The sequence below is a fragment of the Dipodomys spectabilis genome, unplaced genomic scaffold (genome assembly GCF_019054845.1).
Source record: "Dipodomys spectabilis isolate Male_0828 unplaced genomic scaffold, ASM1905484v1 ptg000854l, whole genome shotgun sequence".
Taxonomy (NCBI): domain Eukaryota; kingdom Metazoa; phylum Chordata; class Mammalia; order Rodentia; family Heteromyidae; genus Dipodomys; species Dipodomys spectabilis.
The window spans coordinates 44,112-56,969 of NW_024871531.1; the positions used below are offsets into that span (position 1 = coordinate 44,112).

Here is a 12,858-nt window from a genome sequence, read left to right on the forward strand (position 1 = left end):
CAAACCCAGAAGACAAAGCTCCAGTCAGGCAAATCTCAAAGGCTAATGTCAGTGGCTCACACCCGTAATCTTCAACTATTCAGGAGGCTGAACGCTAGCAGAGTGTGGCTCAACACCAGCAAGGAAGAAAAGCATGTAAGACTCAACCTCCAAAATCATCAGCAAAGTCAGACTGGAGGCATGGCTCAAGTTGTAGAACAGCAGCTAAGCAAGCTACTGGAGCACAAGGTCTCAATTCAAATGCCAGTGCCAACAAAAGGTTAGCATCTACAGCTTAACTCGTTTTCAAACTGGAAGGGATTTTAGTCTAGACAACACTGTGATTCACATACAGAGAAGTGGAATCTGAACGTGTTTAAAAGCATGTTGAATGGCTGCAAATGCTCATGGGCAGGGGGGCAGCCTATGGGGGGCGGATCTCAGTAGAGGGGAACAAGAATGATGGAAAAACTCCAACCCCCGCCCCAGAAGAATGTTGTTCTTCTAACAAAGACACTGGGATTCTAACACTGAAAACAAAAGTACTGAGGCTCCTATGTATGAATCAAAACTACTCAGTATCTCCTCTACCTTGCAACTATACTAGGAAAAATTCTATACGGGGTGAAAAAAAGCTGTGGGGGACGGACACTCACTCACCGTCTTGACTGGCACAAGACACCCAGTCAAGCTGGCTGAGGGAAGGGGACAAATGCCACCTCCCACGAGGCCCCACTGCCTCCATGTCCCTCAGTGGGGTTGACCTGTACAAGCCCCACAAAACAAGGATGGAAGCCAGGTGCTCTGCTGGCGCGGGAGAAATGATGGGCGATTTCCCAAGACCGCCTGGGCAGTGTGTATATACCGCAACTTTATTTCAATTGCACAAATGAAGTTAGCGTGTAAGAAATTTAAATCAAACAGTTATGATAAAAATAGCCAGGAAATGAGAAACCTAAAAAGGCATGAGTTCAACATTCATCAGTGTTCCACCTTCGGTTTCGGCCGACGCGAGCTGAGCCGGTGAACAATGGAGGCGGCTTCGGCGCCAGCGCTGGGATTTGCACATTCAGTTTGTTTTCCAGAGTGGATGCAGGTCAGATCACAGTGTTGAGAGCAGTGCCCTCCTGCAGAGGGGCCCTAAGCTGTCCTGGGGAGGACGTCGGACACAAGCCACACTGGAGGGAAAACAACACCGGCTTGTGCTTCCCTCCCTACCGGCTGACATCACCAACAGAGAACCACTTGGGTTCAGAAGAAGCCCGCTTTGCATGGCTCCACACTGCTTCTCCAGCTCTACAGACATCATGTTGGGGTTAGACCAAGGCACGGCACGTTAGTAAGCCAGGTTCTCTCAAGATTCAGCATGTGTTTTAGTCTTTGATCTTACTTTGGACCACAAGGCTACGCGATTTAACTAACCCAACAAAATCAAAAAGTCATTTCTGGTCAGATTCGTAGGGGCAATAAACATTTACACTGTCGAGGTATCTGCATGGCCCAAAGCACACCATTAAAGAGAAAACTGCCTATTTCTTTTAGACAACAGTAATTTAAAAGCATACTGCATCTTCAAAGCCTTCACTACTACTGCATGTGATGAATAATAGAAAAAAAAGCTATGTTTGCATCAGAATAGCTCATCCATCACAGTTTAGTCTAAGAAGTACCTTTCTACAGATTTTAACAGTGGAAAACCTTTCTTCCATTCAACGTCTTTGTGTGGTGCTGGCTGTTAACCAGCGGCAGGCTTTCGGGAAACTGTGCTGAGCCAGCTGAGGACACGTGTGCTATCAGGAGAATAGATCAAAACGGGCCGTTTCTTCAACATTTTAGCTAAAGGTCGGCTAAAGCTTTCGAAGCAAATATGGCACGTAACAACTCAAGCGTGTGTTGATGTGGAGAGCCTGGGGGCTTCCGACTCCCTAAATCTGCCAAAAGCTGTTGTGACAACAGGCAGGCCCTCTCTCTCCCTCCCTCCGCGGCAAAGCCGCCCGGCCGTTTCTGTGACCTTAACCGGTGCTGTCACTGTCCCTGGCTGTGCTCAAGGTAGCAGTGTGGAAGTTCAGAAGCAGTCTGCACCCAGGCACGGGTGCCTGCACACCGCAGGCTGCGGGGCCCGGGAGAGCCCCACACAGCCACCCAACCTCGAGTTCCACAGTAAGGTAGAATCCACGTGAAGCTCACAATCATGCTTCAGACCATTGAAATTACCGTTTAAAATACAAACCGCTGAAGACATGACAAAAAGATTAAGTACTTGGTTGTGTTAACGTATTTACCAATCAAAGTCACAAAATACTTTTCATTATTAGTCATGCAGGCAATTGAGAGAAAAAAAAAACAACAATAGTGCAGAAATTAAATAAAAAATTATTCCTTCCCTTCCTCCCTCTCTACACTCTACAAAATGTCTTCCCCGGGACCAGGTCTAGGAGAGGCCTCTACACGAGCATGACATGCTTCACCCTCTGCAATTAAAAAAGCTAACTGCGGTGACTTATTACATTATAAAAATGTCCACATGCAGAAGTCTAAAAAAGGTTGAAAAGCTACAGTAAATCTACAATATATTGTTGTACATTTGACCACTGGTTTTATATAGAAGTCATAGATTTGGTAAAGCATTGTAACAATTTAGGAAGGCATCTAAATCTGTAAATTCTTGGCGAATTTATGTTGTTTAAACTACAAAATTGCATGAAGGCTAACTTGGACTTCCTATCACTCTACAATCCCTCACGACGGACCCGGTCATCTTCAGACACTTTCTTGTAAATGTCATCCTTTGAAAACATATACAATTCCATTTGTTCCTCATCTTAAGATCTAAACCTACACAACGCTGATCTCAATTAGTCATGGAATACCAAAAAAATGATAGGAAGACAAACCTGAGAGAGACATTTGCAATACAAAAGCAGAGCTTGCTAAATTCCTCAGCACCCGGGGAGGAGAGGGGGGACGGGGAGGGGGGAGAACTTCATGAGCCTTTCTCCTCTTTATTTTAGCAGTGGGTTGTGGGAAGTGTGTGGTTTTATTTCAATGTGAAAATATCTCAGTGCATGGCGATCTTGCCTGATGGGTTTATATTTTCTGCATAAATGTTATGGAAACTCATACATAACTCTCTTTTCATCCTGTAGTAAAGGTCAAAGCAGCAGCAAACCGAGAGGAAAACAGATGATCGCCAGAGTCACAACTCAAGAAGGTTTCCGAGGATGCCCACTGCCCCTCGGCTCTGTTTCCACTTTCTTCTGATAGCTCTTAACTGAAGGGGTGATGTTGACAGTTGTTTGTAGGAATTTTTGTTTTTCTCCAGATTCAAGTCTTATCTCTGCTTAATTTGCTTCTCTATGCAGTATTTGACTTGCTCAGCTCCTGCCTGATTGCTACGAGAGGAAACAAACAGCACTGAAAGTTGATTCTTCTTGTGTGTGTGTCCTGGTTCTGGACTTGAACTCAGGGCCTGGACACTGTCTCTGAGCTAGCCACAGTTTCAGTCCCAGCTTTTTGGTGGCTAACTGATGATAAAGAGTCCCATGGACTTTCCTGCCCGGGCTGGCTTAGAACCCCAACCCTCAGATCTCAGCCTCCCAAGCAGCTAGGACTACAGGTGTGAGCCACCTGAGCCCATCCTTTTTTTTTGGTCTGGTCCTGGGGCCTGAACTCTGGGCCTGGGCGCTGTCCCTCAGCTCTTCAGCTCAAGGCAAGCGCTCTACCACTTGAGCCACAGCGCCACTTCCGGCTTTTTCTGCTTCTGTGGTGCTGAGCAATCAAACCCAGGCCTCATGCATGCAAGGCAAGTGCTCTACCACTGAGCCACCTTCCCAGCCCCTCACCTGAGCCCATTCTTAAGAAACCTTACAAGTCATGTTCAAACTCAGTCCTAAGGAAACAGTCTTTAAATCTTTACTGTAGGAAGTGACGCTGTGGCTCATGAGGTAGCATGCTAGCTTCGCGCTGAAGAGCTGAGGGACAGTGCCCAGGCCCAGAGTTCAAGCCCACGACCAACCAAAAAAAAAGGGGGGGGGGGGTCGCCTGCAGGAGCTGGGGAGGAGGACCGTGGGGGGAGTTTTAAGTGCTAAGGACCACTTACCATCAATGAGCTCCTCTTTCAGCTTGGTTAGTTCTTTTCTCATCTCATCTAAAATATCCTAAAATATTAAAGAAACACGTGAAAAAACAAACATACTAAAACCTCTTACTCGTATGTACATTTAAGGAGCGACACAATACCACTTTGTGTTTCAGTAACATCAACCTTGGTACACTTTGTCTGCGTGTTTTCTAACCCAGGCAGACATGCAAGGGGACGCTTTGAGGGACACTCAGTAGCCAAGGTGGCGGCTGTAAGGCTGTGCGTGGGGCAGCACAGACACGTCCGCATGTCCAAGAAGAGGACCCCACTGGACACCAGCCCTGGCAAACTCTCCACCTGTCTCAAGTAAGGCATTTCCCAGGTACCACCGAAATATCCATACTTCAAACTGCATTCCACACACCTACCCTCCTCTGCAAGGCCTGGGAAAGGCCATTCTGGGCTCATTCTGTCCAACACAGCAGGCCCAGCCCGTGACCTGCTGAGCTCCTAATAGAAGATGGAAAACACACCACACCAGATTCCAAATAGTTACTATGAAGAAAGTAGGCCGAAGCAACACACTGGAATTTCATAATGATGACTACGTATTGAAATGATTGTTTGGAATGCATTAGGTTAAATGAAGCACTTAACAAACAGGTCGTCCAGTGTAACTATTAGAATTTTTTTTTGAACTCAGGGCCTGGGCCCTGTCTCGAAGCGTCTCCACTCAAGGCTGACGCTCCACCACTTGAGCTACAGCTCCACTTCTGGCTTTTTTTTGGTGAATTGGAGAGAAGAGTCTCTCAGACTTTCCTGGGCTGGCTGCAAATCCTGATTCTCGGGATTTGGTGTGCTGGTTTTTATTTTTGAGATAAGGTCTTGCTTGCAACGCTGCTATATGATAGCTGGACCATGACCTGTACAGACATTCAAAATATGGACAATAACTTTTTCTCTTAAGAAAAGAGAAAATGCACGCATTTGCATTGTGACTTGTCTCAGCTAACACAGCTAAGTGTTCACAAGTCACCGTGAACTATCTGGGACCCAACTCCACTACCCCTGTGTACGATTCTTCAGTACGTTGCATCCATTTACTTGCAAATATTCCTTGAAATAAAACTGCTGGGGTAAAAGTTTTTTAATTTGTTTCTGTAAACTGATTCTTAGGAGGAAACATACAAGTCTATTTTCCCCAGTTCTTGCCAAAATCAGGTTTGCTGGTCTATGTTTGTCAATATGATTTTGTTGTTGCTTTTTTTAAGCAACTGCACACGCTGTGCTCACATTAAGCTAATAGCCTCCCACTAAGCCCCGCAGCCCTCCTCCCGCACCCCACTGAATGTGCCTCCAGCCAGAATCAAGGCCCCGGAAGGAGCGGCATGCTGGGGGGCTGCTGTTTACCCTTTCACCATCTGGTTGTCGGGGGTCGGGGTCTGGCGAGCACCTACCTGCTTCAGTCTGTCGCAGTCAAGGCTTTCCGTCTGGACCCCGTTGGCACTGGGCTGGGACAAGGGTGTGGACTTAGGTCTGTACAAATGATATTTCCAGGACAGGTAGGTAGGTAACTAGTACTCAGAAGATTGAGTGAGCTCATAAATAGAACCTGAACAACCCGTCTCAAACAAAACCCATAATGTTAAGAAGTTAAAAATTTAAGACTGTTTAGAACAGAAAACTAATATTATAATTTCAGTTATTTATAAATAAACTAGGCAAGACAACAAATGACCAGTAATCACACAACAGGTGGACTTGGACCTCCATCAAGAGGCCAGCTAAAACTTCCAGGGCTACAACAACAGGGTCTCATCTTCTCCTTCTGAAAGCACCCAGAAATCAACAGAAGGAAAGACGAAGACATACTTTATTCTAACATAAATCTGCTTGTGAGTTGTATGTTTGGTTTGCAGAAAGAAAATGTTTCAGTCAACATCACTTCTTTATATATATTTTACTCCATTGCCAGCGTGAATATAAATAAAAATTTGAAAAAGTGATTATTTAACTAGAAGTATCTATAGTCAGCCAGGCACCAGTGGCTCATGCCTTTAACCCTCCTCACTCTACTAATAACAATTATTCCTAGTTATAAAGCTATCCTTGGCAGAAAAGTCTGCAAGACTCCAGTCCAAAACCACCAGCAAAAGCTGAGTCAGAAGGAAGGCTCAAGTGGTAGAGCACCAGGCAAGGAAGCAAACCGCCCAAGTGTGGAGCTGAGCTCAGACCTCAGGCCTGGCTCCATACAAAGCGGCTCTATTTTGTTTTGTTTTAATATGGAACTATCATTTGTTTTAGATTAATTGCCTTCTATAAACTTACTTTGCTTAAAAAAGAAAATGTTAAAAACAGAGTCTCAAGTATTATTCACTTTCAAAAGTTTAGCTTCAGTTAAAAAATTTTACCAAGCTGGGCGTCAGTGGCTCACACCTGTCATCCTAGCTACTCAGGAGGCTGAGATCTGAGGATTGCGGTTCAAAGCCAGCCCGGCCAGGAAAGGCCGTGAGACTCTTATCTCCAAAAACACCACCAGAAAACTGGAAGTGGCGCTGTGGTTCAAGTGGTAGAGCGCTCGCCCTGAGCAGAAGAGCTGAGGGACAGCGCCTAGGCCCAGAGTTCAGGCCCCACGACCAGACCCAAAAATAAAAAATAAATAAAAAAATTTACTTGACAAAACCACACACACACACACACACACACACACACACACACACACACACACACACACACACTCTCTCTCTCTCTCTCTCTCACTCTTACTTTTCTTTCCTTCTTTATGCTGGTCCTGGGGCTTGAACTCAGGGTCTGGGCATTGTCCCTATAGTGCTCTACCACTTGAGCCACAGCTCCACTTCCAGCTTTATTTTTGGTGATTTACTGGCAAATAAAGAGTTTAACAACTTTCTTGCCCGGTCTGGATTCAAACTGGGACCCTGAGATGTCAGTCTCCCAAGTAGCTAGGATTATAGACATGTGCCACTGGCACCCAGTGAACTAGGCCTATTTTAAATACAAGTTTTAACATAAAGCAAGGCGCTCTAGTTCTGCTAGTTAGGAAAATTCTCAGCAGAAAATCTGGAATTTTAACAGGGATACCTTTACATTCTAGCTAAGCACAGTAGAAGGTGACTACTCTTTAAGGTCTACAAGTCAGGGCTGTTTGAAAACATTAGTCAAAGCTCTTATTTTACCACTATTAGAAATGTGAATCAAAACCCAGTAGGCATACTTTTTTGGGGGGAGGGAGAAGGGCAGTCCTGGGGCTTCAACTCAGGGCCTGGGCACTGTCCCTGAGCTTTTTTTGCTCAAGGCTAGCACTCTACCACTTGAGCCACAGCACCACTCCCAGCCTTTTTCTGTGTATGTGATATTGAGGAATTGAACCCAGGGCTTCATGCATGCTAGGCAAGCACTCTGCCACCAAGCCACATTCCCAGCCCACATATAGCTTTTGTTAAGTTCTATTTTATAAATCATGTAAGACACAGCACCTCAAAAACCTATACACATTATTCATGAAGCCGTGGAATACTGAACTAATCTGCTTTAGTAGTGAAAGACACCACTGGTTAAAAGTTTATCATGAGGGGCTGGGAAGGTAGCTCAGTGGTAGAGCACTTGCCTTGCATGCTCGAGGCCCTGGGTTCGATTCCTCAGCACCACATAAGAAAAAAGCCGGAAGTGGCACTGTGGCTCAAGTGGTAGAGTGCTAGCCTTGAGCTGAAGAGCTGAGGGACAGCGCCCAGCCCAGAGTTCAGGCCCCACGAACGGACCAAAAATACAAAAAAGTTTATCATGAGGGGCTGGGAAATTGGCTCAGTGGTCGATTGCTTGCCTTGCATGCATGAGGCCCTGGGTTCAATTCCTCAGCACCACATAAGCAGAAAAAAGCCGGAAGTGGCGCTGTGGCTCAAGTGGTAGAGCGCTAGCCTTGAGCTGAAGAGCTGAGGGACAGCGCCCAGCCCAGAGTTCAGGACCCACAACCAATGGGAAAAAAAAAAAATCAAAGATTATCACGAAGCAAATCAACTAATTTTACTTCATTGAGTGTCTGCTTATAACGGACAAGGGAATAACCTCCAGAAACGCTGTTCACACAGTGCCGCCCAGGCACGGGTGGCTAAGAGGGTGCCGGTGCTCACGGGACGCCCCTCTTCCTCTGCTGAGACCCCCGGGTCCTGGGGTTGGGGTGCAGACCCATCACTCTTCATCGGCTCTTATCTAACCCTGCGCTCCAGAATGCACAGCTTCAAGGGGCCACATAACTGGGCAGTATACTATAGATGTATTCACATTCACTAAAGAGTGTCATGTAATAAACAGTTGTGGAAACATGCAATTTTAAAAAAATTATTTCATGCTAACATGCAATCCTCCACCACCACCACCACCACCACCACCACCGTGAGAGGTAACTCAAAGGGAACTTTTCATACTGAAGGAAAGATGTAATCACCACTTTATTATTTTTTTAAATGTTTTTTCAGCAACCTCATCCTGGGGTATGATGTGTGAAAACAGTAAGATCTCATGGTCAAATACTTTTTTTCTATGTCCTAACAAATTTTCGTAATCTTTTGTTCAGAACAGTTAATCCACCTCAGAAACGCTTTTGCAATATAAGCATTTTGTGGAGATTTATTTAGCTGATAAAATAAACCTGTCAGGTATTTTGATAATTAATGACATGAAAATAGCTTTAGCATGCAAGAGGTTTTACCAGCCCCACACTGAAGAATCACTTCCGGCCTCGGGCGCACACCCTGTACACTATTTAATTCATATTTTCAGTAGGGTTGAAATGTATTTTATCATCCAGCTACCAAAGTAGCCCAGGAGGGCCTCGAACTCTCCATCTTCCTGCTTCATCCTCCCAGGCTCTGGGATTACAGGTGTCAACAACCACATCTGGCTTTCTCAGTTTTTAATCTATGGGTTTCAACACAACTGGTAACAAAATACCAGTTTATCAGAGGTTTTTGTTACTTTAAGAGTGTTGCCTCTAGACACTTGCTTATAACTGTACTACTACAATGTTTAAGTTCCTATTCTGCCAAGTAATTTCTACAAATAGCTGAGAACTATCTGGAGACTTTTAAAATTGTCAACTTCTTTTAATTAAGCAACAGATGATTCATACCAAGTGTCAGCTACTAGAATGCAAGATACTTGACTATAAAGCACCTAGGACACAGAGATCTTTGGTATCCCCAAGGAATGCCCGCAGCAACGGGGCCCCCACGTCCTGTGGCCTGCAGAACTAGCCTGCGCTCTTCCACTCCACTTTTTACAATCTTGTCTCACGGCACAAAGAAAGCTGAATTTAAAGCTACAAACAGCCTAGACAAGCTACTGACCATTCTGCTTTCCATTTACATGGTTGTAATCAACGATTGGTGATAGCATGTAAGTGTTAAAAATAAAGTGAACACCGAAAACCTCAGTGCTCCTAACGCTCTCTTGTGGTGATTACCAATCCAGGTAGAAAAAGCTCGGCCCTGTCCTGTCTCCAACCACAAGGCCACAGCAGGATGATACCTGTATAATGGCTCATAGGACCTGTTGTCAAAAACAATCTGATTTTTCCTTGGAGAATCCCGTCTACGAAGGGGAAAAACCATTTAAAGGGGTTTACATCAGAATTTAAAATAGTCATTCTCATGTTACTGTGTTACAGACTTTGTAGTTATAGCAAACAAAGTAAGAATGAAAGTGTAAGGTCCGCTCCTGGATGGCTAGCAGACTCCACCCTCCTCGCAGCAAAGTCTCCACCCAGTACCTGCGTTACCTAGGCAACTGGGACACCTGGAAGAGGTCACATCTGCATCCGCTGAGGTCACATCTGAATTTGATGTGGCCACACCTTTCCCCGCCCATCCCCTAGATAAGGGCCAGCCCAGGCCCAGACTCTCTTTCTCTCTGTTCGTTTCTAGCTCTCTGCTCTCTCTGTTCTATTCTAGCTCTCTCTGTTCTATTCTAGCTCTCTCTGCTCTTTTCTAGCTCTTTTCTCTCTCTTTACCAGCTCTCTCTCTTTCCCTGCCACGTGGAGTGCCAACCTTGCTAAACCTACCCCTTACCTGAATACCATGTGCATGCTGGTGCTGTTCTTACTCGGCTACCTCTTTTTAAATACCTAACATAAAGGAGCCCATTATTCTTAAATACTGATTTTACGCCGTAAACGAAGAAGCTACATTGAGACTAAGGTGGAGTTCTAGAGGAGGATCCACTCACAGAGCACACCACGGGGAAACCATTCACGGCCAGGTAGGAAGCAGCTCCTGCTGCAGGTGGGAACAGCAGAACCTGCCTGCCTCTCACAGTCTGCTGCAGTCATCAGAGACTAAAAGCCACTACAGCCTCAAGTGCACAAACTCACCATCCTGAGGCTCATGAACAGCCTTTCCCCAATGGTGAACAGAGTAACCTTCTACCGGAAAAACCCAAATACTTTCCAATACTGCATTCTAGCTGGGTCTTAAATGTCTAGACTTCCACCTTATTATTCTTATTATTTGGTGGGGTTTGTACCTGCGAGTAAGATGTTCTGTCTGTGTGAGGCAGGCCTCCAAACCTCTGTGGTTTTAGTTACTTCTCAGGAAGGGCATCTGTTTTTGCCTGCGCTGGTTTGCTGCAGTTCTCCATCACAGGAGCTACACGCCATTTCCTGACTGAAGATGGGGCCCCACCACCTTTTTACCCAAGTTGGCCTTGAACCATGATCCTCCCAATCTCCGCCTCTCAAGTGCACCACCAAGGCCCTTTTCTGTCTGACAGCACTTCACATGTAACATGGCATCCTGTGCGCAGCAGAGGGCAACCGAACCACCTCCATACAGAGGATTCAAAGCAATGCCACAGCATGATCAAACCACGGAACCACTGATGTACTTGCCTTCAGAAGGAACAGAGGCAGTTACTTAGAATAAGAAACTGTTAAGTCTTATCTGGTTAAATCAATTTCACCTCCAAAGGTCTCTGAGTGGTCAGGAAATGCACTGGTACTTCAGCACTTCCCGGAAGCTCCGCCTACCAGATCTGAAGGTAACTGCTAAGAGTCAGCTCCTGTGTGTGTGGGTCCTTTCAGAACGGCAACCTTCTCAGCACTTCAAATTAAACTTCCTCCTTTTTAGAAGGCTGAACAGAGTATTCTGGAGAATTATTTTTTCCTTTAAGTATGGTCAGGCAAACTAAGGAGCGCCTCCCCCGCGCAGCCCAGTGTGGCTGCAGTCTGGCGCCAGGCAGCTCTCTTTGTAACTACCCTAGAGAAGCAGGGCGCCGGGCGCAACTGTCACAACTCGGCTTCAACAGGCACGTGCACATCAGTGTACGCCCAAGCTCTGTTCCATCGCTTTCCTGTTAGCCACATCAGCCTTGATAGTGCACTACTAAAGAAAACAGGTTCCGGGTCACCTTCACTAGGCATCTGAGAAATAGAAATAAACAATTTTCCTGCCCTATGGAGAAAATGTCCACCCAAAAAAGTTCTCTTTTACAGTCAACTATGACTACCTCTGGGTCGCAAAGAAACTAGTAGTTTTTTTTTTAATTTTTTTAATTTAATTTTTTTTGTGCACATACTGTACAGAGGGGTTACAATTACATGGGCAGGATAATGCGTACATTTCTTATCAAGCATTGCAGCCTCCTCCTTTGTTTACCCTTCACATCCCTTCCCTACCTCCCCCCTACCCCCCCACCACCCAATCCTCCTCCCTCCCCCCCGAAACTAGCAGCTTTTATGTATTAAATAATACAAAGAAAGCTTGAACAACTGTGTCTCCACCAGTCTTTGCCAAAGAGGCCAGATCCAATTTTTTTAGTCTAATGCAGAATAAGTATACTTCTATATTAATTTTCTGTAATACAGTCAAGTGTGCTTTACAGAAGGAAAAACTAAGAAAACTATCTTAATTCTCTAAATATATACCTCAAAATTTCCACTGTGAAAGCGCTTTTTAGGATCTCTCACCGACAAGAGTTGAACAAGTGATGACAATGTAGTCGTGGTGATGATGCGCGCTTAGCACGGGGCCCTGCATCTGCCTGACCCTGCCTACTCTAAGGCCTGCCAGGACCCCTCCCACCTCCTGGCTAAGTCTCCACCCAGAACCCGTTACGTAGGTAACTGGCAGACCTGGAAGCTGTCACCTTCCCCTCCTGCCAGGTCACAGCCTGGGCGGGCTCTGGTCACCCTCCCATCTGACCTTACGAGTGTCTAGGCCCTGAGGTCTCACCCAATCCAGCGTGGCCACAATCCCCCCCCACCCCACATCTCTTCCTGAGGTCACACCCAATCCAGCGTGGCCACAATCCCCCCCCACCCCACATCTCTTCCTGAGGTCACACCCAATCCAGTGTGGCCACAATCCCCCCCCACCCCACATCTCTTCCTGAGGTCACACCCAATCCAGCGTGGCCACAATCCCCCCCCACCCCACATCTCTTCCTGAGGTCACACCCAATCCAGTGTGGCCACAATCCCCCCCCACCCCACATCTCTTCCTGAGGTCACACCCAATCCAGCGTGGCCACAATCCCCCCCCACCCCACATCTCTTCCTGAGGTCTCACCCAATCCAGAGTGGCCACACTCCCCCCGCCACATCTCTTCCTCCCCCTGGCCTAAGCCCGGGGTGGGCCTTCCTTTTTGGCCATCTTTCTCCACCATGCATGGTGGGGGCGGGGGACAGGGGGTGGCAGTTCGGTAAATAAACTTCTTTTCCTGCCTGACTAGCACGTGGCTGCTCTCTTCATCAGCTACCTAATAAAACCTACCTAACAAGTTTTGTT

The 12,858-nt window shown here is 46.3% G+C and overlaps 1 protein-coding gene across 3 annotated transcripts in view; it reads right to left on the reverse strand.

Moving 5' to 3' along the window:
- Positions 1 to 830: 830 nt before the first annotated feature.
- The window catches only part of Enah (ENAH actin regulator), a 121,969-nt gene continuing 109,941 nt past the window's right edge, over positions 831 to 12,858 (reverse strand). For all 3 annotated transcript variants that reach the window (XM_042673456.1, XM_042673455.1, XM_042673454.1), the window contains 3 exons: positions 5,518 to 5,596; positions 4,079 to 4,136; positions 831 to 3,371 (listed from right to left, as the gene is read on the reverse strand). In XM_042673456.1, coding sequence (XP_042529390.1) covers positions 3,334 to 3,371; positions 4,079 to 4,136; positions 5,518 to 5,596 — 175 coding nt within the window. In that variant the 3' untranslated portion in view covers positions 831 to 3,333. The remainder of the gene's footprint in view (positions 3,372 to 4,078; positions 4,137 to 5,517; positions 5,597 to 12,858) is intronic.